At 42.4% G+C, this 27,353-nt stretch overlaps 1 protein-coding gene across 2 annotated transcripts in view; it reads left to right on the top strand.

Annotated features, from left to right (window-relative positions):
- The window catches only part of Samd12 (sterile alpha motif domain containing 12), a 386,502-nt gene extending 367,066 nt beyond the window's left edge, over window positions 1-19,436 (top strand). For both annotated transcript variants that reach the window (XM_057792075.1, XM_057792074.1), the window contains exon 5: window positions 10,789-19,436. In XM_057792075.1, the coding sequence (XP_057648058.1) occupies window positions 10,789-10,811 (23 nt within the window). In that variant the 3' untranslated portion in view covers window positions 10,812-19,436. The remainder of the gene's footprint in view (window positions 1-10,788) is intronic.
- The last annotated feature ends 7,917 nt before the right edge of the window (window positions 19,437-27,353 follow it).

The raw sequence follows: 27,353 nt of genomic DNA, 5'->3' as shown, positions 1-27,353 counted from the left end.
GCTAACTGCCATATCCTTAGCAAAAAAAACTGACCTCAAGAGCCTCGACCACAAGGCAGGGAGCTTGTATCTGAACTGTTGGCTGCAGGTGTGTGCACAGGAATGGCTTCTCTGGATACAGTATGTCAAGGTGAAGGCCTTTGCATTTGACTGGTCCAAGATTGCGTAAAGATGGAAGAGGGATATCTCAGCAAGAAATAAATAATGCTTAAACTCCACAGCCTTGCAAATAGGTGAAATCTCAAACATCCTACTTTTGGACATCTGGGCTCTATTACCTGAAATCCCATTAAACCTTCAGCTACATAATTCCACGTGGAAACTGGTAAATTGCATGGTCCTGCTGATGGCCACCAGCCAGTTCAAGCAATTATTCACCAGAGTCCCCTAGCAGGTTTGTAACTCATGCCAAGTGGATTCTCGGAGGGGGGAACTGTACACAAAAGAAAGTGCCCAATCCGCACAGTTCCATAGCAACACACTTTGTAGCTCTGCCCACACAGAGAAATTATCTGTTATCATTAAGACATCCAAGCCTCATAACTTTTTCCTCAATGGAAATTAGTACTCGCTAGCTCAGGGAACATCTCCAAATCTCGTTAACTGTAACTCAGACTGTAACCTGCTGACTCCCGCTTAGACAGAGCAAGCCCAACCCTTTCCCAGCCCTCAGTGTGTTCTCATTTGGAGAGAACTTGGTTTAGACTGAGTGCTCTTTCTTTTCTTTTCTTTTCTTTTCTTTTCTTTTCTTTTCTTTTCTTCTCTTTCTTCCTTCCTTTCCTTTTTTTTCTTTTTTCATCTTTTTCTTTTTTGGCTATTGTTGTCTTCCTCCACTACTTACATCTGTCCCTTATGTCAGGACCCAAGAACCAAAACCCATAGCACTGTGACCTTGGATCCTGATTTCAGAATCCTGCCAGACAGACTCCAAGGTAGAACGGCTCATAACAAGTGATCCATTCCTCCTAAGGTTTCTTGCTTGGTTTTTGCCAAGTCCAAGAGGTTTGAGTAAACGAGATAATCTTCTGCACTTCGGAGTGTTTATAGAGTTCTCCTTAATTACCATTTTGTATATACAGTGATTCTGGGAACTTGTACAAAGGCAGAGGGGAAGCCTTGAGCCACACCGACGAGAACAGGAAGAAGGCAGGTGTGGACAAGAACAAATTTATAATATGGGTGACAGCATAGGGAGTTCCCTTTGCTGGGTGACTTTCTTTTCTGAGGCCGTCTTGCTCAATCTCTGTCTCAGTTCAATTCTACAGTGTTGTAGCCACTTGGCACACATAGACATGTAAACATACATGAAGTAAAATTAAAGCTAAAAGTAATTTCCATGGGCTGGAGAGATGCTTCAAAAGGCTAAGAGAACTTGCTGTCAAACATAAGGATGTGAGTTCGATTCCCAGCACCCCCATAAAAAGACAGGCATGGCAGCGCACCTGCCTTTATCTCTAGTGCTCTGCTAAGAGGACACAGGTAGATCTCTGAAGCTGTCTGGACAGCCAGTTTAGCCGGTGAGCCCCAGATTCAATGAGACACTCACTGAACTTAAGAAAATATAATGGAAGCTACTAGAGTAGGAGGCCTCACGTGACCTCCACACAAGTGCATGGAGCCATGCACCCGCATACACTCACACTTACCAAACATGCTACACCCAACTCCACCACCATGGTCACAGAAACGGTGTTTCACGCACTCTTCATGCTTCAAGTGTCCACTGAACACACGCAGCTAATGACTACTGTACTAGAACTGTTAGGACACATCCATCACTGCAAAAATCGGAGGTGTCCAATGCTACAGTAGTTGGGAGCCCCCTGCCCTTGCTGCTCAGAGAATGTGGTCCATGTCCTCGTGGCCACTAGTGAACCGCAGGATCGACGATATGCTGTCCTGTGGTTCAGCATACACTGAAAGTTAAGAATCAAGTGCTAAGGTGCTCTCTGCTCCAAGAGTGTGTGCCCATGTTCCTCGTTTGCTGTCACTTTGATTATTTTCTTTTAGCTTGCAGAGCAGTGTTTCATGAAGAGATTCTTCTAGCTCCCTTGACACTAGGCACTGAAAAGAAGAAACACCAAGTGTACCTGGTAGACTCCTGCAGAAGAGTGCTTTTCTTTTTTATTTTTTTCTTGAAAAACTGGAGAATATTTTTTGTTTTACTATCATTCCTTTTCCACAGAAGAGAATCTTAGGTACGAATACTCTTCCATGAAAGAAGCTGTTAGATTGGCCAACAGGGAAGCTCTTGAGATTCAGTAAGGCTAAATAGTGCAAACAGGCAAAGAAATGGATGCATGAATAAAGAAACAAGCAGGAAGAAAGAAAAAGCAGGTTTGCTCATACAGTTGACAGACAGGCAAGCAGATTTCCGTGCTCTGTGATGAGTAGGCTGGAGTAGAGAAAAAACGAGAGAAAATAGAAAACAATCCTTTAGAATGTTCTCAGCCAGCTGGCTGGTGCTGTAGAGGAGAGGAAGTTCAATGGCAGATAGGACTGAACTTCAATGTACATGGCTGTGCTCTCTTTGGTTCATTATTGCTTGTGCCAGTGGACTGAGTTTTCCTCTGAAAGGATGTTGGGGCTCTTAGAATGGCTGTCAGAATGTAATGACTTGAGCCACTTGAGTCTATCCAGTGCAAAGGATGGAGTCACGGGGTTACCACAGACTAATTGGCTGTACAAATGCATCCCTTCAGAGAGCAGTTGGCCGGATGGTCCTTTATCCCCAAAATGCATCATTTCGTATTTGTGTGGTACAAGGGAATCATCTACTGCTGTCAGCTGGTATCTGGTTCACGCTAGCTATGCAGCAGAGGGAGGTTCTTGCTCGTTTCCAGGGCAAATGATTCCTAAAGACCTAAGGCAATGGATACCCTAGATGCTCATAGACTTTACTCTATATACTGAAATCTCTGCTCCAGTTCTCATTAAAGAACAAGAAGGAGCTGCTAACTTTGCTCGTGTAGCTGTCTTCGTATGTTTATTTGCATGTTCATGCTCTCATTCCACGAACATGTCAAGAATAACTTTGATTCCCCCCCCCCACCATGGCCAGAGCACAGAACAAGAGTGAGATATAATCTTCCCTGAAGGAACTTGAGCTTCATAGAAATTTCCAGAGCAGCTATAAACACTTTCATCCCCGCAACATGGTCAGAAATTCAAATCTATGGTCCATCTCTAAGAGGAGTGGACCTAATTCCTCCCATTTGGAGCTCAGAGCAATGGCTTGAGCTCCCTGGAACACTTCTAAACTCCATGAAGTACTAGCCTGAAGACAGATACACCATCAAGTGATGTCGGCACAGGACAGAGCCAGGTTCTAATAGAGTTTCATCACAGGAATTTGAAACCCCTCCAGCCCTGCCCCCTCAAAGCGCTGTGCGACACTTCAGCCGGTGTCCAGGGGAATATGTGTACGCAGAAGCCTGCAGGAAGCATAAACTACTGGAAGGCTAGGACATGCTCAGGTCCCTGGAACTTTGCGTAAGTTAGATAGCTTGTGCAGGTCTCCAAGCCTCCCCTGCCTGCCCTACACTGCAACCCAGCACTGGATCACTGCCTTGTATTATATCCAGGATTCTGATTATTTTGTTATGTGAAAAGAGCAAGGCTATAAACCACATTTTCCCACAGTCGATACCACTTTTCTCTGTCTGAAGGACAAATAACTACTATTTAAATACTGGGGGAAAGACGTGGGTGTTTCTGTGGACGGCTGCCAAGCCGACTTCATGAGCATTACTGCTCCTCTTGTTAAACATATAGCTTTCCAATCTCCCCCCGCGGACATTCTGATCCACTACAGGGGGAGAGAGCAAGACAAAGCAAAAACTCGGAGAAGCTCCCACAGGTGAGTCTCACGCAGGCATGTTGGAAGGCCTGCGGTGCAAATGTCAGCTTTTAAACCCCAGAAGCTGGAAATGCAGTTTAACCTGTGTGAATCAGAGTTGATTTCCGGAAGGTTTGCTTTAGGTTTGTTTTCCATAGTCATTCTTTTAAATGTAGAGGCTAAGGCGCTGGCGCGAGGAGAAAAGTGCTTGCTGCTGCAGCACGAGGGCCAGAATCCAGGTAAAGCCAGACGTGGTGTTGTACACAGCTGGAATTCCAGGGCTACTATGGCAATGTGGGAAACACAGAAGGGAGAGACCCAAGAAGTTTGGGAGGGAGCTAGCCTGGTCTAGGTAGCCGTGTACTACAAGAAATCTGTCTCAGGCAAGGTGGTAAGGGCCTCTCATCTAGTCTCACACAATATAGCTGATGTGCACTAACACATGACCTCTCTCTCTCTGTCTCTCTCTCTCTCTCTCTCTCTCTCACACACACACACACACACACACACTGTGGGGAAAGAGCAAGAGAGAGATTTTAAAATTTGTAAAAATGCATGCAATAAACTTTTATTGACACATAGTAACTTTATATATTTATGGGATACACTGTTGTAACCTCATGTGTACACAGAGTAATCCAAGCAGCTTAACTAGAACTGGCTAAGCGTACAATGATTTCTCAGACCCGTAGAACCGAGTAACAGCTCTGCTTGTAATACTAGAGTAAGAGAGCAAGTTCTTCCCACCCTGCCTTGCTCATCCACTGGCCCTCCTGCCCAGAACTGAGGAAAGGAGGAGAAATCTCGGCTCTCAAACAATACATTCTTTCCTTCTCGGTAGTTTCAAGTACGGGAGTATTCCCTCCGTTCCGAACCCTTTGAAACTCCCTAGAGGCCGTGAGAACTGCAGAGTCGGGCAACAGAACCACTCCTCCTCTTACCGTACAAGGAGTCAACCAGATTCTATAGGAAAACAGAAACTATGGGATAAGGGGATGAGAGATGGCAACAAAGTCCTTCCCTCCTATGTAAGTGTATTTCCTACTTAATAGTTCTGGAATAAACAAGCACCTTTGCATGTCTTTGCAGCAGCAAAGGCCGCAGCCTATCCTAGGCGATCTGTTTCTCTAAGCCTGGCTTTTTTCATCTGTGGAGTGGAACTAGTGTCCCACTCACCTGGTTGCTGCAAAATAGATGTAGGTTCTTGCGTATGATGCTAGGTGCGTGGTGAGTACTTGGCTAATGCTCCTGTTTACTGATACCGCCATGATGTTCATTAACTGTATTACTCAGAGATCTCCATGGAAACAGAAATGATCAATGACATAGATGTATCCATATATATGCACGCATATGTGTTCATATACAAACACATATGTAAGACAGAGACTTAGTATAGGAACAGGATCACTTAATTATGGAAACAGAAGTCTCATGATCTACAAGCTTGAAAGTTAAGAGTATAGGACCGATGCCCTAGCAGCAAACAACAGCAAACATGAATGACCCATTACTTATTCCTTCGTCTATTCAAATCTGAAGCCTAGCTGGGCAGTGATGGCGCACGCCTTTAATCCCAGCACTCAGGAGGCAGAAGCAGGTGGATCTCTGTGAGTTCGAGGCCATCCTGGTCTACAAGAGCTAATTCAAGGATAGGCTCCAAAGCCACAGAGAAATCCTGTCTCGAAAAAAAAAAGAAAAAAAAATCAAATCTGAGGCCTACCCCCATAATGGAGGGCCATTAGCTTTGCCCAACCTTCCAACTCGAACATTGGTCTCTCACACAATTATCTTCATGATGCTTTCCACGTTTCTAGGCCGTGTGAGAAGTTACAGGCTAGTGTCTAAATATAGCATCAGCTTTATTGTTACTCCTCATGCACGTTCTGTGCCATTCTGACACCACCCTGTTAGAGATTCTGACCTCCATCTTCCCACAGCCAGAGGGTAAAATAGATCCCTTAATCATGTTCTCGGTGAGAAGATAGCCTCTTAAGTCTTTTGGGAACAAGGAGTGATAGAAATCGAACCAGCACCACCAAAAACACATATGGTATCTCCTACAAGAAGCCCTGATCGCAAAGCTTAGTTTTATAGCCCCCTACGCCATCCCTTGTCCTCCTCTCCTAACTTCTTGCCTGCATACTAATTAATTAATTGAGCATACCTGCCTAAATCATCCGATCTTGATTCTTCTAATGGCATGCCTGTGAGGGTTCTAGAACTTAGAAGTGATTTGGCTTTAAAGGTTTTGATTGCCCTGAATATAAAATCAAATAAAAATGAGAAAATGATGAATAGAAGAGAGGAGTGAGGTTGGAAATTAGCCTTATTGCCTGTGCAGAGAAGAGGCCCACTTAGGTTGTTTTTTATCTTGACCTATTTTGAGAGTGATATATTTGGCTCACAACCAAAAATGGAAAATAAGCAGAGATCCGTGTCTGCCGAACCAACCTCAGCACGTTTGACATTTCGAGCTGGAGGCATCTTTGTTGGGGCACTCTCCTACGCATTCCTAAGTGTTTAGCGGTGCCTTGACCCCTACTCACTGGGTGCTGGTAGTAACCACCGTGAGTGGCGAACAGAAATGTCTTGCAGACAGTGCCAGTTGTCTGCCCTGGGGCAGAACTGTACTCATCTGAGAGCCACTCAGCCATACTATGAAGGACCGTACACTGTTTAAAGAGAAATGAACTAGCTTTCTGTGGGTTAAACCGCTTCTACGGCACTCCGTAGTTTGTGTTTAATGAAGATTCTTTTACACAGCGTAATTCCTTGTTTTCTCACTTCTCTTCCTGTTAGAGTTAGAGAACTCCTTTTCCTGACATGCATTCTTTCTTACGGTCGGGAAGGGCTTATGGTGACAGCAGATCTGGGGTCCTGGTCTCAGTCCTGTGCATCCTAGCCACAGGGTGGGGACAAATTCGTGTGCCTGCCCTCCTCTGAGCATGTGCTGATGAAGACCTCCAAAATGGCACTCACGCTCCAGCAAACACTTGTCCGTACAGTCTTAGTTGGCCCATGGTGCCTGCTCAGTACACGTAGACCTGCCTACTGGCTGTTAGATTAAGCAACGCTGGCAGTCACTCCCACCTGCTGTAAATTTCAAACACGGCTGAAAGCAATTTGGGCCACACCGAAGACTTAAAGCTTGCTTTCCATGACAGACACATTCTTTCCCAAAAACACATCCCTTTCTTTCTGAATGGAAGACTCTAAATGCCTCCTCTCAGGGGAAAAGTTGTATTTGCTCTTCTTGGAGCATGAGATGTGGCATTATCGGACAGAGTATCTTTCCTCCAAATATGGTAAACCTTCATCCCCTGTTGCTGGGGTGAAGGGAGGTAAAGCTCAACACTTAAGTCCTGAGCCCTCTGCCAGGCTGCCTGTTGCCTGCCAGGCAAGTCACTTCCTGCCTTTGAAGTGTTAGAAGCTTCGTTATCAGGCGACTGTCTGAGGTCTGCGCTAATCCAGAGGAGAGCGGAATACAGTGGCTGTGGCCTGGCAGGTCGGGAGAGGGCACAATGGCCTGACAGCTGGGCATTTTCTTTCTTTTTCTAGCCCTTGAACAAGGAGATATTTGTATCTCTGATTTCCCAACGGAACTTTGGGAACCTATGATAGAAATAAAACAACAGACGCTGTCACTCATCAGTTATCTCCTATTCCCTAAACATGGTGCAAAGGGCCTTGCCTCTGGGATCATTTTGTCGTCACGGCAACTCATCTAGGTAGAGACTATGTGACCTATTTTAAAGATTGAAAAACGTCATAGCTGGCAAGTGATGACCTTGGAAATGAATGGAGATCCTTCCAGAACCCATGCTCTTGACTACTGGGTTTGCAAAACTTCCCTACTTAGCCCATATTCTGGATCAAATCTGGTTGAATCCAAGAATGAAACGGAATTACTAGATTAAACAAGCAAATAATGAGTCTTCCCCAACATTATGCCATTCTTAATTTCCCAGCTATATCCTAAGTACGGACTATATATCTGATACTGCATAGTGCTTTAACAAGACACAAGTAAGATATGGCTTCGCCCTCAGAAAGTCGAAGGGGAAGGTTAAGGCATTGCTTCTGACCTCCAAATATTCACGGTGGTATATGCATGCCCATACACATATATACACAGACAAAAAATTATCACATCCAAAAAATATCTATAGCGAGGGCAGAAAAGCCCGCTGTGGAACATATGTGATAAAAAGACGAAGGTTCAAGGTTTTTGGTTCATTTGCTTGCTTTTTCATTTTGTTTTGGTTTTTGAGACAGGGCTTCTCTGTGTAGCCCTGGCTGTCCTGCAACTCACTTGTTAGACCAGGCTGGCCTTAAACTCACAGAGATCCAATTGCCCCTGTAGTGCTGGGATTAAAAGTAGGCACCATCACACCCAGTTTAGGTTCAAATTTTAATCTGAGTACTTGTGTAAAAAATGACTTCTTATTTCCCCTGAGCCTAATACAACATGGCGACTTAGCTAAAAGACACCCAACACTAACTGCAGGAAGCATTAACGAACAGTGAAGGTTGATCTGATGTCATAGAAAGATTATAAAAGGCAGCATTATGCCGCAGTGTACTTCCCCCTTTGGCTATTTCTCTTCCCAAGAATTCTGCTGATGAAGTCACATCCCAGCATCTTGTCAATCCTGAAAATGTGTCTGTGACCTCTACTGCCTTTTGTATTCATAGTCTATGAGAACACCTCTCTATCCATCCTAATACAAATTAATTTCCACTCCAATTTTCTACCCTGCCTACCATCGCCTTTTATTATGCTGATTGGGCTTGTGGGTAAAGACAGAATCCCACCAAGAAAGGGGAAGTGGGAAAGACTCTGGGCACTTGTATTTTGTATTTTCAACCTGTCACATGGTTACATCACTAGGGTAGAACTGCCTATCTCTGACAATAACTTGGAACCTAGGTAACCTTAGGCTAATAACTCTCGGGGTTTTGATTTCCTTATTTGTGAAATGGGGGTGGCTTTTTCCATTCCTAAGAAGAATATTGGACACTGAAGGCTAAAAACATTAAGTATAATAGACTAAGGTTAAGTCCATGAATACAAATTTAACACGTCTGCCCCCATGAGCTCTTGGAAGTCCATGTAGACAGCTATTTGGACAATACACAACTGCAATTTCCACACAAAGATGTATGTCTACTAAATCATCCGGGATCAGTCTGCAACTGTCATTATTCCTGTTTGAATTTTATCTCATTGGCTTTTTTTCAAGGACATACATCTCCCAGATCTGATTGCAACGACAGCTTCAAGAATATTGTCCTGTGCTGGGTCAGCATCCATGAGATCTATGCTGTGCTTCAGGGCTGCATGGCTTCCCTATAGGCTGACCAGGCTGTTTTTCCCCACGTTAGTCGCTTTCTCTCCCTCTCAATGGCAGTGGAGTGTCATCTCTGTGTGAAAGAATGAAGTATCGTTTTTCTAGAGAGGACTGGTGAATGTCAGCTACCATGATGCATTAGTGAAACTTGTTCGGGAATGTGCACATAGTGGGCCTCATTTTTCCTACTGTTCTGCAAAGTATTTCAACAATCACACGAGTAGCACATTTTCCATTTTCACTTACCATTCATTTATGCATATATTATGTTCTATATTATACTGTATCATAACTGCTTATCCTGTTGCTATATAATCATCAAAATTAGTATGATTTTAACGATCCATCTTATTAGTTACTATAATTTGCTTAACTTAAATTTGTACTATGATTTGCTTAACTTAAATTTTCAACAATAGGCTCCTTTCCAGCTTTTCCTGTAGTATAAACAACCTCTAGCTTACAGATTTTTGCTCAGAGCTTCTTTCATTTTTCATATTTTCCCTTTGGGTCCAGTTCTAGGAATGGGATCCTTAGATCAGAGGATATACATTTTTAATGATTTTTAAATAAATGGATGTTATTTTTCCAGTTTACAATGCCACGAGCAACATATTAACATTCTGCTCACATTCTGGCCTTATCAGAAGTGTTTGTTACTATTTGATATTTAATACACTTACAAGAGGACCTTTTGTTTTGCATTTTTCTCATAAGTAACAAGTTTTAATCAAACACTTGCTTACAAATTGTGTATCTTCTTGTGTTTTGTAGAGCCAGCTCGACTCGCAAACCTAGGAATATTTCTTTTCCATCAATAACTCCTGCTGTTGCTCAGTAATTTTGTGGATTAACTAAAACTAATGTTGAGTTCTTAGAGAAAGCATTCATGTATACTCATAATGATGAATTATTGAGGACCTGTATGTGGAGAACAGTGTGTGGAACAGCCAGATAAAATAATGGGGGAAATTCCAAAGTTAAAATGAGGATAATAAATCTATCCCAGAATTCCAAGTCTGAAGCAGGACTACAGTTCCCATAGTTCCAATCTCTAGGCAGATTTGAATGGCTTCTTCTTTCTAGCCCTAAACTCAATGTGCAAACTCAGGCGCTCTTAATCATACTGCTTCTAATATTTCCTTTGTGATTTTATTTAGAATTCCTAATGAATTAAACCATCCTTACACACACACACACACACACACACACACACGTCTTGCACCATTTCCAAACTCATACTCATAGTGCCTCAGGGCAGACATACATGCAGCTCTAGAAAATGATATGGATTCCTAGCCTGATACCCTGTCAAGGGACTGAAATCCAAGTCCAGAGACCCAGTTTTGCCCTCCAGGCAGTGGTACTGAGCTCTTGAAATGGGTGTCTTCGGTTTTGCCAACTGGTACAAAGATCTTTCATGACAAGTCACCACTAATCCATCTGAGTTGAGCAACCCTTGTCTCAGCTAGCCCTTTCTCTTTGACCTAAGGGTGTTAGGGTTTGTTCAAATAAGATAATTGTTACATGTTGGTAAGTCAGACTATAAAGGAAGCCGCTAACCATATTCCCCCCACCCTTCTTCCTTTCTTGCAGCCTCAGCGGAGGGTTCTCCATAAACACGGTAGCCATGCAAGCCGCTGCCTGGCCAGTGGGTATGAGCATGTCCTGTTCCCCAGAGAAAGACTTACTCTGGCACCGCCAGAAGAGATCCTTGGAGCATGGACAGTTTAACTGGATTATCTGAGAAGATGCCTATTCAGTCAAGATCATGAAGTTTGGGAGGATAAAAAATTCATCTTGGTTTGCCGTGGATTTTCAAATGAGGTGCATAACGTACAGTGCCAACTCGTTCCAAGTGGTCATTGGCAGGCCATTAGCTGGAAAATTACTTCCAGTACTCATCACTGTGCATAACTCAAGTTCCCCTTGGGCTCTGTCTGTGCCCTTCACGACAAGTCCTGTGTTAGCATGGCAACTACTGGATTTATTTCATTAAGCGTGCAGATGGCATGATGTTTTAGAAAAACAAATACAAGAGTTCTGCAGTCTCCGTGGAAGGGTTCACAATATTATGCCCTGATAGGAATGTAAACGCGTCTTGACTGTGTTAGTTGTGGCATCCCAAGGTGTTCTGTCTAACGCTAAAGCACTTTATCTGAGAACACGACAATGCGCTGAAACCACATCTGGTACATGTAGAGAAACAAATGTCTCCTCTTTTCTTTCTAACTCGTCTTATTTCTGGCTCAGACTGTCCAAGACAAACTCCACTCCTAGTATACTCTCAGTGTTCTGTGGTAGATGGTTGTAAATATGGCCACAATACTGTTAGATTTCACTTGCTGACGCTTCTCCGGATAACTGGATTACTTACAGCACAAAGGGAAGCCGAAGCTAGCAAGCCTGGTAGCTGGACTCTTTGAAGTCTTGCTTCACTGTACCCAGGCACAACTTAACACATCACATCATAACACACTTTACAGGATGCTTCTCTCTGGCCCATGCCTACATACTCCTCTCCTACAGATGAGATCTTCCAAACACAGAGACTGTCGTGGATTAATCCCAAGGGCAGCAGAATGCAGCCTTCCTTAGTGACCCCACTTCCACACTTAGGAAAACTTCCAGAGGTCAAGTTTAAAATCACAGTTCCAGAGAGAAGCATCAAATGACCCCACTGTGTGCCCAGAGAAGTAAAATATTCAGCCCACAGTAGGTTTTCTTCCTCGGCACAGAACTCACTCTTCCATGGTAATGCTTCCTGGGATGTATATATGACTTTTTTTTTTTTTTTTAATTCTGTCTAACAACAAAGCACAGTCCTGGGAAACCTGTCCATTCAGTCAGTGTTTTTAACCTGAACACCAGAGAAGTGTTCATTCATATTGATTGCCCCCTTGTGATACATTAGCATCTTTTCCCTGGACATTGAACTTTGGCTGAATTAGAACACAAAAGTGTGTTATGAACACTCACTAACCTAACCTGGAACCCACAGGCATCAGAGACTAATATTTACCATGGGTGTAACAACGTCTGGTACCCTGCCAGCATAAGCAAGCAAGACATTTTTGCATTGTCCCCAAGCCCTCATTCTCTGTCCCTACTTGCGGTCCCAGGAAGTGGAAAGACCTGAATACGCATAGGATCATCTCTCCACAGGGTGGCTCCTGACAGATGTGAGCTAGACTCGGAGAAATGATAGCTAACCATGGGATTGGGACCTTTCCACAGATCACCACCAGGACCGTCAAAGCAACCACAGACCATAATTCTCTAAAAAGCTGAAATAGGTAATCCAAGCCCAGGTTGCCATTGGTCCCACTCTATGACCCATCCATTTGCCTTCATTCCACCAGCAGGGTTTATGCCTCCCTTCATTCCTTCTTTTCATCCAGCAAGCAAGCATCTGTTGAGGGACCACCATGGGCCATGAAAGGTACTGGGTCAACTCCAGTACAGAAGGCACACTCTTCCTGCTTCTATTGAATTCTTTCTTTCAAACACTACTCTCTTTTCCCACAGTACAAACTGAGCTGAGAAATCTAGACCCACCCCCCTCACCTTGCCAGAGAAACATAGGAAAATGCTCGTGACAGACTACAGGCAGATCCCATTCCTGAAGGAGTGGGCAACTTCAGAATACATCTAGAACCTTGCTACAACAGTCAGCTAAGCTGATCAGAACTTCCCCCAGCAGCTCTCTGTTGCTATCCTTCATGCCGACCCCACTCTCTATAGTCCCATACTTCCTTTCGACACTACTATTTATCACTACGCTGCATTCTCTGAGATGCCAGTTCTCTAAATACCCCTAACGACCCAGAATTTGTCCTAATGAGTTCTCTAAACCCTGCCAGGTCTGAGACACTGTAGCTGGGAATTAGCTGGTGGAGTCAGTGCCCCTTTGAGACTCCCGCTAAAACCCTCAGAGAACTGGATGCCTATTCTGTGCAGTTGTCCACTAAATGATCATGGACTGATGTTATCTGGGCTGATGCAAAATAATCTGAGCAATTTTTTTTTTTGGAGTCAGAGGAATACTGTAACATTTTTGAAAGATAATGGGTGAAGATGGAAATGGAAAATGACAAAATGAAGGCCCTTAAAGACCCCAGTTGAAAAATGGTGTCTCTTAAAAAAAATGCCTTAATTTCTGGTACAACCTCCATATTTGCATATGAGCCCGTGCTGTTTTCCAAACTGTCAACCACTATTTAAAATCATTAAAGGTTTGGAAACATAATGGCACAAAATCTGTACATGCACAACCAAAACCAGAAGAATGGGAGAAATGATTTCATTCAGGACCTTCAACTTCCTTATTGCATGGAGATCGTCTGTGAGATTGCCCCATGGTTACTTCTTGCTTTGTTATGAGTCAGAAACGAGTTTGCAATTTTACCTTCCAGGAATCCAGGCGAACCTATGGTGGGTTTTGTTTTGTAGGATAGGAGATATGGAGAGCTAAGGGGAAAGCGTTTCAATATCTAAAGAATGTACATGATTGAGGTTTAAGTTTTCTTTTTTTCTTAAGCCTGTGCTACCCCTTTTACTAAAAGGCTGACACTTAGGCAGGAAAGATATTCTTGGGAATGGACTGAAATGAATAATTATCAGACTCGCCGGGATGCTGAGGGGATTAGCTCAGTTCAGATCCAAAATCAAATTTAAATATGCAGAGCATCGTGGTTCTGCTGGGGTCCAAAGCAAGTTGGACCAGTATCTTGAGACTTGCCTAGGAAGGATAGGGACCCTATCAACTTACTTTAAGGAATGTGGCTTACCTTCAAATCCCTGCACAAGCTCCGTGACATGTATACCCACCGATTCGATTTCTACCTCCTTCATACGGGTAAACGTGCCAGGTTCTCTCCAGAGTCACTCTGCAGCTGCCCAAACAGAGGCATGCAGTCCTCCATACTGGGGAGAACGTGCCATTTTTAACATCCAATGGGGAGAAGAAGATCAAAGATACCTGTGCATATAAACTAAGGATAAGAACCCCAAATGGATCCACCACACACACCCCCTAAATGCTTTGTCTGCAAATGTCACATAATTGGTTTTGGATAGCAACAATGAAGTCTCAAGGAAGTAAAGTTTTAAAGACACCCCTAACACATTTTATTTTAATCCAAACCTCTTCCCCACGCATTAGCAGCTTCTTTCTCTGCGATGTTTGCTTCCGTGTTCTTTAGAGTAATTTTGCTACTTGACAACTAGACTTAAAGCTGCCATAGACTTAAAAACCTAATCTTTGGAAATGACAAAGATCCTTTTATTCTTTGAGGCTGTTTTTATTCATCACCTCTCCCACTTTTTCCTTTCTTTTTTTTTTTGATGTGTGTGTGGTTTTGTTTTCATTTCTTTCTTTCGCATAGTGCTATAGGTATAGTTCAAGGATTCTAGAAAGAACTCAGAACCACATCATCCTCAGTATTTTTTTTTCCCTGTCCTGACTAATAATTCAGTTTTAAGCTCGACCTTGATGCAGCCCAAACAGCAGTTGGGCTCCCATTTTCGTCTCCAAAAAGTCCCTGGTCGGGGTGATCGTTAAAGCAAGGCCAGGGGGATTAGAGAGGAGGGCAGGCCAGGAACTATATCTTCTTCAGCACAGCTGAAGACTCTAGTTTAAAGACAAGCAAGCCTCCACCTCAATCTCTTTAGAGCTGGGTCTGATCCTAGAGCCGGAGCGTGGTCTCGTGAACTCTGGTATGTGAACAGACAAAATTTCTGGGAGCTTAAAAGTAGAAGAAGGCTGATTCAGTGACATTCCTATGGTGATGTCTGTTAGCTAGAATACACTGGAATAGACTTCTGAAAGCTGTGAGTGAGGCGAAAAAGAATGACCAGGTATGCCTTTGTAAAGGTGGCTGCAGGGTCAGCATCAATGCTGGCCCCTGTGTCCATCACGTTCGTTTCAGAGGCAAAATCCTGGATGAGGAACTGGGAAGGGACAGGCACTATTTCTAAACTCTAAAATGTGTAGCGTGAAATTTAGGTGGCAAAATGAAAAGGAGAAAGAGCATGAGGCATGGTCCACTGTTGGTCCCCTCTGCTTCACATCAGATGACAAAGAAATTCCTTCTGCCGAACAGGAAAATCTGGCTGTTCAAGGTATTATAAAGCTGTTTCATTTGCCATATAAGGCTACTAAAGAACCTTAAACACCCAAGAATTCTCCCATTAGAACCCCCTTCCGTACTTATTTCCAAGCAGTAAAAGACACCAGCAATCTACACTGACTGCCATCTAAATGTCACTGGTGACAGGACTCAGGCTGAATCCCAAGTCAGCTGACACAAGAATATCTACATTCCTACTGATCACTTAGCATTTTCAAAATTCTGGAACTAATGGTGTGTGTGTGGTGGGGGGGGGGTGGCTTGACCAATTGTTGTATTGTTTTCCAAACCTCAGAAACTTTCAGTAGCCTCAGCATGGATCTTAGAACTGGGACTTTCTGGCCCAAGTGTCTCGTGTTTGCATAGCAGCTGAAATGCGAAGGAATCTCCTGAACCGGGCAGTGGGGATGCAAGCCTTTAATTCCAGCCCTCGGGAGGCTGAAGCAGGTAGAGCTCTGAGTTTGAGGCCAACCTGGTCTACAGAGCAATTTCCAGGACAGCCAGAGCTACCCAGAGAAACTCTGTCTCAAAATATCCAAAAAAGCAAGAAAAATATTTCACCTGACTTGGAGGCCCACACACCTGAGCTAACTGAAACCCTGGAGAGTGCTGTTTGCAGGCCATCAGGTTCACAACCTTCTAGAATTCAATCATTCGGATCAAAGGAAATAAATGGCTGAATCACATGTGTTTCTCCGTGTTAGCATAGATGTAGTTATCAAATGTAGGGTTCCTGTTTTGCGTTTGAAAGAGCACACAAATCCGTTTTTTGGAATTGCATTTGATCACACTACCCCTTCTCAAGTTCTGTTTTCTGACATCTTCCATAATTTCTTTCTTCAAAAACTTTAAGTTCTTGTTGTGCAGGTCTTTCCCTTCTTTGCTTAGTGTTACCAAAGCCTTCTCAAGTTCTGTAAAAATATATTAAAATCCTTTGTGCTGACACAGAATTCTAAAACAAAACTTCTTGTTATGATAGATCCTTATTTCACCTGGGAAGGAGAAACCAATTTTGCCTCCAGTTCAATACCTTGGGCACTTTAGAAGTTGCTTCTGTCCTACCTATAAACTGAGCAAGCTCTGCTGCCAGCTCCTGAGAAGTGACCCCAGCTTCTGAAACAACACAAAGACCATGAAAAGGCATCTTAAGCACACTAGGTAGACTCTATGTTCAAGCAGAAATATAAAAAAAAAAAAAAAATAGTTGGAATTTGAGTGTTGTTAAACGTTTGAAGATTGTTAAATACACACACACACACACACACACAGAGACACACCTAATCCAACCACATTAGGAGCTGACCACAAACTCAGAATGTTTGGGGCAATTCCTTGTCTGGATTCCATGCAGTTAACTCAAGATGGGCGTGTTTCCTCGCACATCAGAGGTGAAGCATGTTCCAATTCTTCTAAAAAGGCCTCTGGTGGAGCTAGAGATGTTACTAATTTGATAGCATGCACAAAGCCCTAAACTGAATCCTTAGCCCCACCTAAACCAGGTAGAGTGGTACATGCCTGTAATGCCAGAACTTGAGAGAAAGAAGAAAGGGAAGATCAAGAGTTCAAGGTCATCCTGGACTGCGTAGCAATTTTGAAACTATTCTGGGCTGCTGCATGAGATCCTGTTTCGAAAAATCAATTGAAAAGACCCCTGGTAGTGATGGAAACCTTGAAGGTCATGTTAGTTGCTGATGGCTATTGGCCTTGTTTGTTTGTGTTTTGTTTCATTTTGTTTTGCAGCACGGGGAATTGAATCCAGGGCCTCTGGCATGCTAGCCACGTGTTCAACCAATGAGTCACATCCACAGGCCATCTTGTTCACGCTTATCCCACTCCTACCTCAGATCACCAGCAACTGAAACCTTAGCTTCTACAAGGGTGTTGACCCCATACTTAACACTTGGCAATGGTGGGGTTCTGCCTAATTTATCTGCTTCCATCTCTCCTCTTCTAGCCAAAAGCTATGTCCTGCAAATGCTGTGATAGAGGAGACTGGGGTTTGGCCGGTAGAAGAAGCTCACACTGCCGAGAACTGATTAAGACCAGGCCCTTTAATTTTTGTTGTGCAACTTGTGATGATGAGAACAGAAGCTGGCCTGCTGAACAGCCAAGGCAGTGCAGATGTTTTGAAACTCATTCTACTGAAAGTCTTGCACCCCTGAATCGCACTACTGTAGGTCTAGTTAATCCAACTATTTAATATTATTAGGCACTGAGTTAAATAGCTTTACATGAAATTTTAGCAAAGATCAATATTGTAACAAAATTACAGATTAGCAGTAAAAAGCACCTGAGAAAAGAAACTATTGATCTGCTGTGGTTTATATACTTGCATTATTCTTAGGGCTTTGTAGAGATTGGCATTTCACTGATAAAGGGAAAGAAACTGTTTTGAATTCAAGAATGGTGGAGTAATAGCAATTGCTGGGGACTTTGGGCCTTTGCCTTTCTGGGATGTTCTCTGTCCCTCAGCAGACAGGGTTGTTTGAGGACTAGAAAGGTCTAAAGGGTAAAGTTTTCCCATACCACGTATTTACAGATAATTGTCGTGGCAAGCAGGGTTATGGGCTTGGTTAATGATACTGTTCCTCGTCTTTGGTTTTTTTTTTCTTCAAAAACTATTATTACCAAACCTCCACTCTAGGATTAAAAGAAGAAAAGGAAGAATGAGAAAGTAATACATGGTATTTTACATGTGTGTGTGTGAACACACATACACATGAATGGTTGGACACAGACACACAGAGACACACAGACATACAGGCACTGACACACACATATACACACACAGACATACAAACACCAACACACAGACCCATACAGACACCAATACACAGACATAATGACATCGGACAAACACAGATACACCACACACACACACACACACACACAGACATAATGATACCAATACACCCAGTTACACACACACAGACACACACACACAAGCTTTTTCTTAGATACAGGAGATGGTTTTCAGAGCCTTCAGTGAGGGTATCCACATATCATCACTCCCTCTCTGCAGGGTTCAGAGAACAGTGACCTACCCAGAGACAGGGACAGGCAAAGACTCCCAAACTTCAGACGGAACAAGGCCACAGAGCATGTGCAGTTGGCAAGCTGAGGGCATTAAGAATCACATAGTCGTGGCAGATTTCCTTGGTCAGGTTCTATTGCATTAGTATTTGTTCTAGGGAAGATATAAGGAAAAAATCATTTGGTAAATATTAAAGAGAACAGCAGTGAACTCTACAGAGTCTGAGTGAGTGGGGGTTGTGGTTCCGCAGTGGAGTGCTTGCCTAATGTATAGAAGGACCCGGGTTCAGTCTCCAGCACTGCAGAAGATGGAGGAAGGAAAATCAGTCTCTGCTAAAGTAACAAAGTCGGAGGGAAGAAATCCAATTAAGAAAAAAAGAAAAAAGACTGGTTCATTCTTTGAACAGCAAGACTAAAAAGCACATCTCGTACCACAGTAGTCCACAGAGACTGTAGACATTAACGCTTCCTTAAGTGCACAGTTAGTTAAAGCAGTGGTCTTAATTGTGTTGGGCTCCCAAGATTGGTTCATTAAATTGGAATTTCCTTTATCCATTACCCACAATTGTTCTGCTTTTTTTTTTCTTCTTTCCCTTGTTCACTTTTTTTCTTTTCTTTTTCACTCCAGAAAGGGTTCCAGGCCCAGACTTAGAAAGACACAATTAGGTTATGTGGCAAAAACAAGAGTGCCTTTTCCACCGGATGTCCACATTCCTGGGCTCCACGGTATCCGATGTTTAGAAAACATTTCTCTAAACATAAGATTTATTGTGCACCACAATTTTGAGCCACTGACTTATGTATCTTGAGCAGCTACCAACTTGCCAATTTCTTTGGGTCTCCTTTATATTTTCTTAGACTATTTCTTTCTATTTTGGGTTTTCTTCATGAAGACTAGGATGGGGCGTGAGTCTTTTTAAATTGATAAAAATAAAACTGTACAGATTTCTGCCCACTTGTATCTGCGAGCATGATCTCTCTCGGGCTTGAAAATCGGCTTTATCATTTTGTATATTTGACTATTTTGTATTCGGCGTTATTTGGTTCCTTCTGTGCATGGCAATGTATTAAAATGTGGGATTTCTATTACCGTGTAAAAGTGTTTTGATTCTGATTTTCAACATATATCCTTGGTGAACAGGAAAAAAATAGCATTAAACTTTTCATTTCTATTTTCTTCAGCTCATCAGCTTTGTAGAAGGAAAAGGAAAGTTAACAGCATTTCACTTTCCCTATGTTAGCTAATGATGCAATTCATGGTGGAAAATTGTCCTCAATTATGCTGTGTTTCCTGGAGAAATAATGTATATGAGATGAATTGGCGGCCTTCCTCCCAGCACCCAGAATTCCCCCCAGTAATGAAGCCCACCAACGGGATTGCTCTTTCTGTTGAAAGCTTGAGTATTGAGCACAAGTGGACAAAAGCACAATGCCCTTCGTCCTCAGACATGGTAACACATCAGAGAAAAGAAGGAGCTAAAAATCTTGGTTCAATTTGCTCTTGTAGACAGGAGTCTTAAATGCCCATGGTAGCATGGACAATGACATCTCCCAACACCTCCTGTCTGCATTTCTTTCAGGTGGTGACCAAGTATAAGAAATCTGTCTTTTTATCAATAGATACAGACTTTCAAATAACAAACTAACTCACACCCCTGGAGTTAGACGCCAGTGCTGTTAGACACATTCAGCATAAGCCTTGGCATAGCTCAGCAAACATCTAGATACCTTTCTTGTTCATTTATACATATTACCATATGTATGGAACATATATATATATTCCAAATTTTTTATTAAAACTTAACTTCCAGAATACTAAGATGCACCATGTACGAACGAGGTAGTTTACCTGATTCTCCTCTAAATCACTGCTTTCCACTTCCTCGTTTATTTTAATAAACACATATTGACACCAGGACGTGACTGACTGTGGACTGACTCAACAAGAGCTGAAGAAAGGCATCTTTTCCAGACAGGAAAGATCCTGCACCACAAGAAGACACCAGTGTTTGGTTTTGCTTTTATTTCCCAGAACAAAGTCTCACGACAACCTTTGAGGTTAAACTCACTGAGTGGATGCAGAAGTCCTCAGAACTCTGCATACCTTCTGACCCCAAGCACACATTTTTCTCTGCTTCTCCGCACACAGCTTTAGAACGATTAATGTGGCAGTCTTGTTTATGCAGTCTCTTTAGAAGGTAGTGAAACCAGACTCCTCCCCATCAAAAGATATTCTCATCTTGTCATTTCTGGGATCACTCCTGACCGTTGCATCTTCTCTTCTTGCCTCCTTCTCTTGTTTCTTCCTTTCCCTCCATTAAATGGGTCTCTCTCTTTTTGTTTGCCTGGATACATTTTTCTGCTGTCCTTTCTACCTCACATCATCTCATCTTTCTCTCTCTCTCTCTCTCTCTCTCTCTCTCTCTCTCTCTCTCTCTCTCTCTCTCTCTCTCTCTCTCTCTCTCGGAGCATCATGGGTCCTGGTGGAGAAGCTTCATCTGTTGCTTTGTTAAATGGATAAGATACATTCTTCAGACTGCATTATAAAGAATTCTGTCTATCCTTATGTATTAATGCTACTGTTAGCTTGGGTCAGAATGACTTCTGTTTTACAGTGAGCAGCATCAACTTCAAAGACTCTGAACTAGCCACAGTGTTGAGAAGAATTGTTGTTGGATGCTCAGCTCTAAGTGGAGTATTATACCATCCCCTCCAAAGCTCAGAGAGCACTGCAGAAGAAGGGGCGGGCAGATAGAAGGGCAGAGGAAGGGCAGAGTGTTGTGGAATGCTGAATTCCAGGCATGACTTGACCACTGCACTCTTGAACTCACAGCTCCTGTGATCCTTTGTACAAGACCTAAACAAGACAGGGCCTGCCACCACGCTGCCAGGGAGAGAAAAGAGATTCATAAGGTCCCAGCCCTATGTGAAGATTTAGAGGCAGTTTATGGTTGCTGGAGGAGAGACAGAATTTCTTCAGTGATGCGCCAATGATGAGGTGCCCCTGCTCCTGTGAAAATCCTTTCACTCCTGCTTCTAAAATCAACCCTAATGAAAACCATTAAGTCATATACACCTCCAAAGATGGGAAAGGAGGAGGATCTGAGAAGAGGACGCAGATCAGCGGATGTGGCGAGAAGATCAATGAGAATAATAGAAGGTATGAGTATTGTTAACATACACTGTATATATGTATGGAAATGACACAATTAAACTCATTATATACAAATATTTACTAATAGAAAGTTGAAAAGAAGTGTCAGGAGAGCTGAATCAAGCTTTAAAATTTGGGTCATATTCTTCCCAACTCGTTTCTTTCTCCCTAACTGGATTTCACAACCCTTCTATGCTTTATTAAGAAAATCTCATTATAAAGGACAAAGTCAGGTGTGTCATCTGAGCAAGCAGAAGGTGCTAGGCACCAAGTTCTCCCTAGACTCGGAATGGGCAAATTCCCATCTATACCACTTTACAGGTGCAATAAGAAGCCTTCTGGTCATCTTAGAGCTTGGAGCTTCCTACTTCTCTAGATAAACGAGACAGCTATATTTGGCTCAAGAGCAGAGATGCCTGTGAGAAGTTCAGTTGAGACCATCAAAATAATTTATTGACAAAAGATTATTCAGAATCCTAGAAAATCCTTTGGTGAGATGCAGTAAAGTCTACCCAAAGGCACCTGCATCTTTCTATTTCCAGTCCTGCCTTCAGAAGATCCCTTGTAGACCTCAGCTCTTTTGCTATTAGCTCACACATTTCGGCCTCCCCCGGTGCTGCTTTTCTAGCTACCTTTTACTAAAGAAATCTAAAATGCGTCCCAGGTTCCTGTTGATTCATTTTGCCAAGAGATGTCCCTGGTTACGGAGGTTTGTTAGGACTCTGAAAGCACTGAAGTTGCTGTGCTTTCTGTTTCTCAGATAGCTTTCTTCAGTGTATAGAGATGTATGCACCTTGTCAAATAACTTTCCATTATCTTTTGTGACTAGTGTGTAAATATTGAAAAAATAACCCCGAGAGAAGTTTGAATAAAGACAATCATATGCTTCTCTTTTTGTACAGCCCCGGATAAAATAGGAGTAGATAAAGCTGTACGCTGTTGTTTCTCAAGGAAAGATGGTCTCATTCTCAGAAGACTCGCATACAGACTTGGCAGCATCTGGTTTTCTCTCATCTTTTCATTTTCGTTTGGAATTCAAACCCTGTTGTGCCTCCATAACCCAGTCTTTGCTGAGATATCCAAGTCGGGGATGAAATACATAGAAAAGCATCGCCCGATGTTTCTTGATGCTTCATCAAACTTTGAAAGCACAGGGGAGCCAGGTGTAGGAGTCAGGCGCACGTGTATAACCACGGCACTTTAGAGCAGAAGGCAGGAAGATCACAAGTTCAAAGTCACCTTCAGAAAATGTAGGGCTTCTCAGCGGGTGTGAGTTTGGTTATGTGTTACACAGAAAGTATCTCATTTATCCTCCACCCAAAGACAGCTGCTTCTCTTATTTCCATTTTCCTTTTAAATGTCAGAGTTTTTTCCCATGTAATTCCCCCATTGTTTTCCTTCTCCAGTCTTATCTGTTGTCCAGATTCTGCCCCACCAAATCATACAGAGCTAATAAACACTGAACTTTCTTCAGGTATCAATGGAATGAAAAGCCCATCATAACACATTTCTCTTAAAAATTTATTATCAATTTTCTTGCATTTTTTTTCATAGAAATTCTTGCCTCTGGACTTCAAGATCATTGATTGAAAAGTGGATAGACTGATGTGGATGCCAAAGGTAGCTCCAATTCTACCCTTAGAAAGTAAGCCAAACAAGTTTTGGAAGTTTTTATGTGGATTCATTTAATGAACATAGTTGGACATTGCACTAGAAACCAGGAACGATATCCATGGCACTGGGGTAGGTAACTCAGAGGTAAGTGACATGTTCTGGTAACAAGGGCTTACATTCCTTAAGGTCAACTCCACTGGAGGGAATATATATCCAGTACTATAAACTTGATCAAAAAAAACTAAGCCTAGAAGCTCGCAGGTCCCAGAAGGAAATCTGCTACTGATATTTTGTTAAACAGACATGTAGACCGCCTTCTAAATGTTTGTGTAGCTCTCGCCCGCAGCCAGAGACGTTTCTTTTGGCAGTGGGTGATAGTCAACACAGAGACTCATAACTTGTCAAAGCATGGAGAGGAAAGGACTACTGAGTGCTCAGCCCTAAAAGGGACATCTATGTCACCTATTCTGAGGTCCAGGGAGCATTACCAAAGGTGGCGGGTTTCCACTGTGAGAGCCGGATAACAGGCAGGAGTACAATAAAACTTAGAAGATGCTGCCTTCTGGATAGGGCGTGGCCACTGCATTCCTGGACATACAGCAGGTGTGACCACCTGCACAAGACCTGTAGGTACACCAGCGGGGAAGAAAAATCATGTGAAAGAAGGAGGGGGATGAGTATCCACGGGGGGGGGGGGTCAAGAAAAGGCAGTTGGGGGGTGAATGTCAACAGAGTATGCTAGATGCAGACACAAAATCATATAAAACAAAAACCTGATTAAAAACAAAAGGAAAAAACAAACAAAAACCCAAAATCTTACAACCCAAGATAAAGAATGCTCTTCTGTAAATAAATATCCTTTACTAAAACGCAAATGTCCCTGCCCCTGGTCAGATAATAATTTTAGCCTCATTTGTAGTCAGATGCTGGGATTGGAGAGAGTTGGTACACGACTGCCCACGGTCAGGTGAGTCTGAAGACAGAGTCTAGGTTCTTTATGTTCTCCTGGAGACCCAACGCCTCGCATTAGCATAAGAAAGGCCCTGAGAAGTCTTGCAGGAAATTATCTTATATGTTTGTTCAGTGCAGCATTTTCAAGATCCACTCAAGCATCGGCTCTTTTCCACCAGAGAATAGCAATTAACCTGTAGAAAACGCATTTTGGGGGATTGCTGTTCTAAGGCATTCGGTGACTAAACAGCAGTGTTATCCCAATAAAGTGAGAGGAGAGTCCCCCAGGAAAGAAGAGGTGCAAAAGACAGGCCTCTGCCAGAATACCTGTGGGGTAGCAGGAGAGAAACAACTTGGCTGTTTGCATGAGTAAATAGTCACCGAGCAGCTACTTCATGCTCAGTCCCCTGAGCCTGTCCCATCCTGGCCTAACCCTGTCACTGGGATGCATGGAAGGTGGCCAAACAGTTGGAGAACTCTGCCCAAACCTTACATCCCTCTAGATCTTAGTCTTCTGTTTTGGAATAGTCAAGGCTTGGGATAAAGAATCCATTATCCCTTTATGCACATATTTGTGTCAATTCTATTGACATACAGTCTTGTCTCTGATTTTGCTTTCAAAAATATACAATCCACAGGAGCTGGAATGACAACGGCTCTGTTGTTAAGAACACTGGAGGCTCTTCTAGAGCACCCAGGTTCAATTCCCAGCATCCACAGCATGGTTTACAGCCTTTTGCAACTTCAGTTCCAGGGGATCCCGTGTTCTCTCCAGGACTCTACAGTCATGAGGCACATATGTAGCATACAGACATTTAGACAAACATGTATAAAAATACAGTAAAAGAAATAACTAATATACAATCTTGCATGTAGACACTCTAGAAGCAATTAGCACACTGTAGCTTTCTTCCCTTCTTAAGACTAAAAAATACTCTTTATCTTACATATTTTTGTCTCACAAGTGTTTTTTCCCAATGAAAACAAGAACTTGGACCACAATTTGAGCAATCACTCAAGCACAGAGACCCACAGTTGGTAACTTCAGCAACATGAACAGGTGTTGATTTTCACTGATGGAGCCAAAAAAAAAAAAAATCATTTAAAAATTATTCTTAGTTACAATGAAACCAAGGAAGAAGTGTTTCAAATAGTTTGAAAGGATAAGTAACACCAACCTGATGATTTGATGGGTGGTCTTCCTTTGATGGTAGTCTGTTCAAAAAATAAATTAGGCAAATTAGAGGGTAAATCCAGACTATGTCGTAAAGAAATAATCCTAGCTCCTAGGAGATAGTGTTTCTAAAAGTGTGTTGTCTGTGCGCACATATGTATCCTCAAGTCATAGAAAAGCTGGAGGAGGAAGGGTGAAGAGCAGGCAACATTTTAAAGAAACACCTAGCAGACTTTTCATCAAGTTCATGTTTTCGAATCTGGGTAAATCCTCACCTTGGTATTCCCGGAATATTTTTCTATTATATTCCAAAATATTGAGTAATGCTAATCAATCATGAAAATAGAATAAAATTTTAAACTCTTAAACGCAGTGTACTACATTTTGAGCAAAAAAAATATTAAAATGAGAAACAGTGCTGACGAACAGTCTCTTAGATGAGGCTTAATTTCTTCTACTGAAGAAAGTAGCTGTAGCCACTGAGCGTTTGCTATGGTTCAAGCATCTTGCTTAATTTCTGTGATATTGTCTATGTTATAACCCCTCTTGCAAGGAAAGAGATAGTGGAAATGGTCTGGGTTCTTAGACCAGACCATACAACTACCCTAGGCATTGCTGACAGAAACACGCACTATCAACCACTATCCAGTATGCCCCGCTTATGTGTAAATGTTCTATGCACAAGAGATTCTGCTAGGCAATTAATCCCTTGCATGGTGACTCTTAATCTCATTAAATCACAAAATGCATTTATTAGTTTTTCCTTATTTTTGACTTTTTGAAAATGACTGCTGCTAGTAACACTCCAGGTGGCCTACAGCTCACAAAGTAGACCAAACTGGCTCTAGATTTATGGGAAATCCTTCCCATTCTGCTTTGTGAATATCAGAGTTGGACGACAGAGGCTAGAATCAGCATTTGAGAGAACAGGTCTATTTTATTGTTTATTTATTTATTTGTTTATTAATTTTAGCTAAAGGTAACAGGAAAACGTACTTGGGATTTGGTGTTTTCACAGAGAAAATCGGCTATTACTTTTTGTGCTTTCTTTGTTAAAATTTTAAGCACCTTTGTGTTCATTTGTGTTAATTTCACTAACATTGGGCACAGTTGGAGATAGAAGGGCTGTTAGTAGGAAACCAAGCCAATAACCTGTGCCTCATGTGATAAAATTTCAAGCTTGTCAATATGTTTATAGGAGTGTTTCTATTTATTTATAACCTATTTATTTCCACAAAGTGAGACATTCATAAGAAAGTATACCATACAGTAAAAAGCTAAACATAAACTCAGGATCAGATAAAGGGACAAGCAATTAGACAATGCCTAGAATTCAGCTGAAGCCTCTGCATTTTTAACCATCGTTATCAAAAAGGAGCCACAGATTCCACATTAACAAATAATCAGCATGGCTCGATGCAGGATTTACAGTGTCCATAAAAATAAACATGGCTATGTCATGAAGAAGGTGACTTTTTATATCCCCTGAATTTTAAAAAGAAAATCGCAGAAAGTGTGTTTACTGTGCTTAGAGCTATGTCTCCAACTTCTGCAAGGTGAATCCGGTCTTCTCTGATGGGGATGTAAAACAATGGAAAATTATCACTTTAGGGAAAGTCAAGTTTTCCTTCCCATATAAGCCTGAGGAGAACGTTTTAATGTGTCTTTGTAGGAGGGGTTCTGAATGAAGCAGCAGACAGCATCCCTGAAGCATATATAATAAAAGTTTCCAAATAGCTGTTTCTTATGAGGTCCCTCCAAGGCATCAAATGGCAAAGCAACCACATGCATCCAGGTGGAGAAAATTCTGTGGGGCCCAAAATAATATGGTCTCAGTTTATGAGCTCATCAAATCTTAAGGTTACCTAAAGGATTGAGACCTAAGAATGGGCAAGATATTGTGCTCATGAACACAGCCCACAAGCCACCAACCTCAGCCATAATAGCAGTCTTGTCTGGAGCCTTTGTAATGTGACAGACACTTGAATGCATTGCTTTATTTAATCCTTGTAATAATAGCAAAGTGCAGGCATTGGTCAGGACTCTTTTGTTTGCATGCGACTCAAGCTACCTTAGGCAGAGAAAAAGAGAGGACTTATTGGGT

This window comes from Chionomys nivalis, chromosome 17 (assembly GCF_950005125.1).
Source record: "Chionomys nivalis chromosome 17, mChiNiv1.1, whole genome shotgun sequence".
NCBI classification, from domain to species: domain Eukaryota; kingdom Metazoa; phylum Chordata; class Mammalia; order Rodentia; family Cricetidae; genus Chionomys; species Chionomys nivalis.
This window is presented reverse-complemented; position numbering and strand designations above follow the sequence as displayed.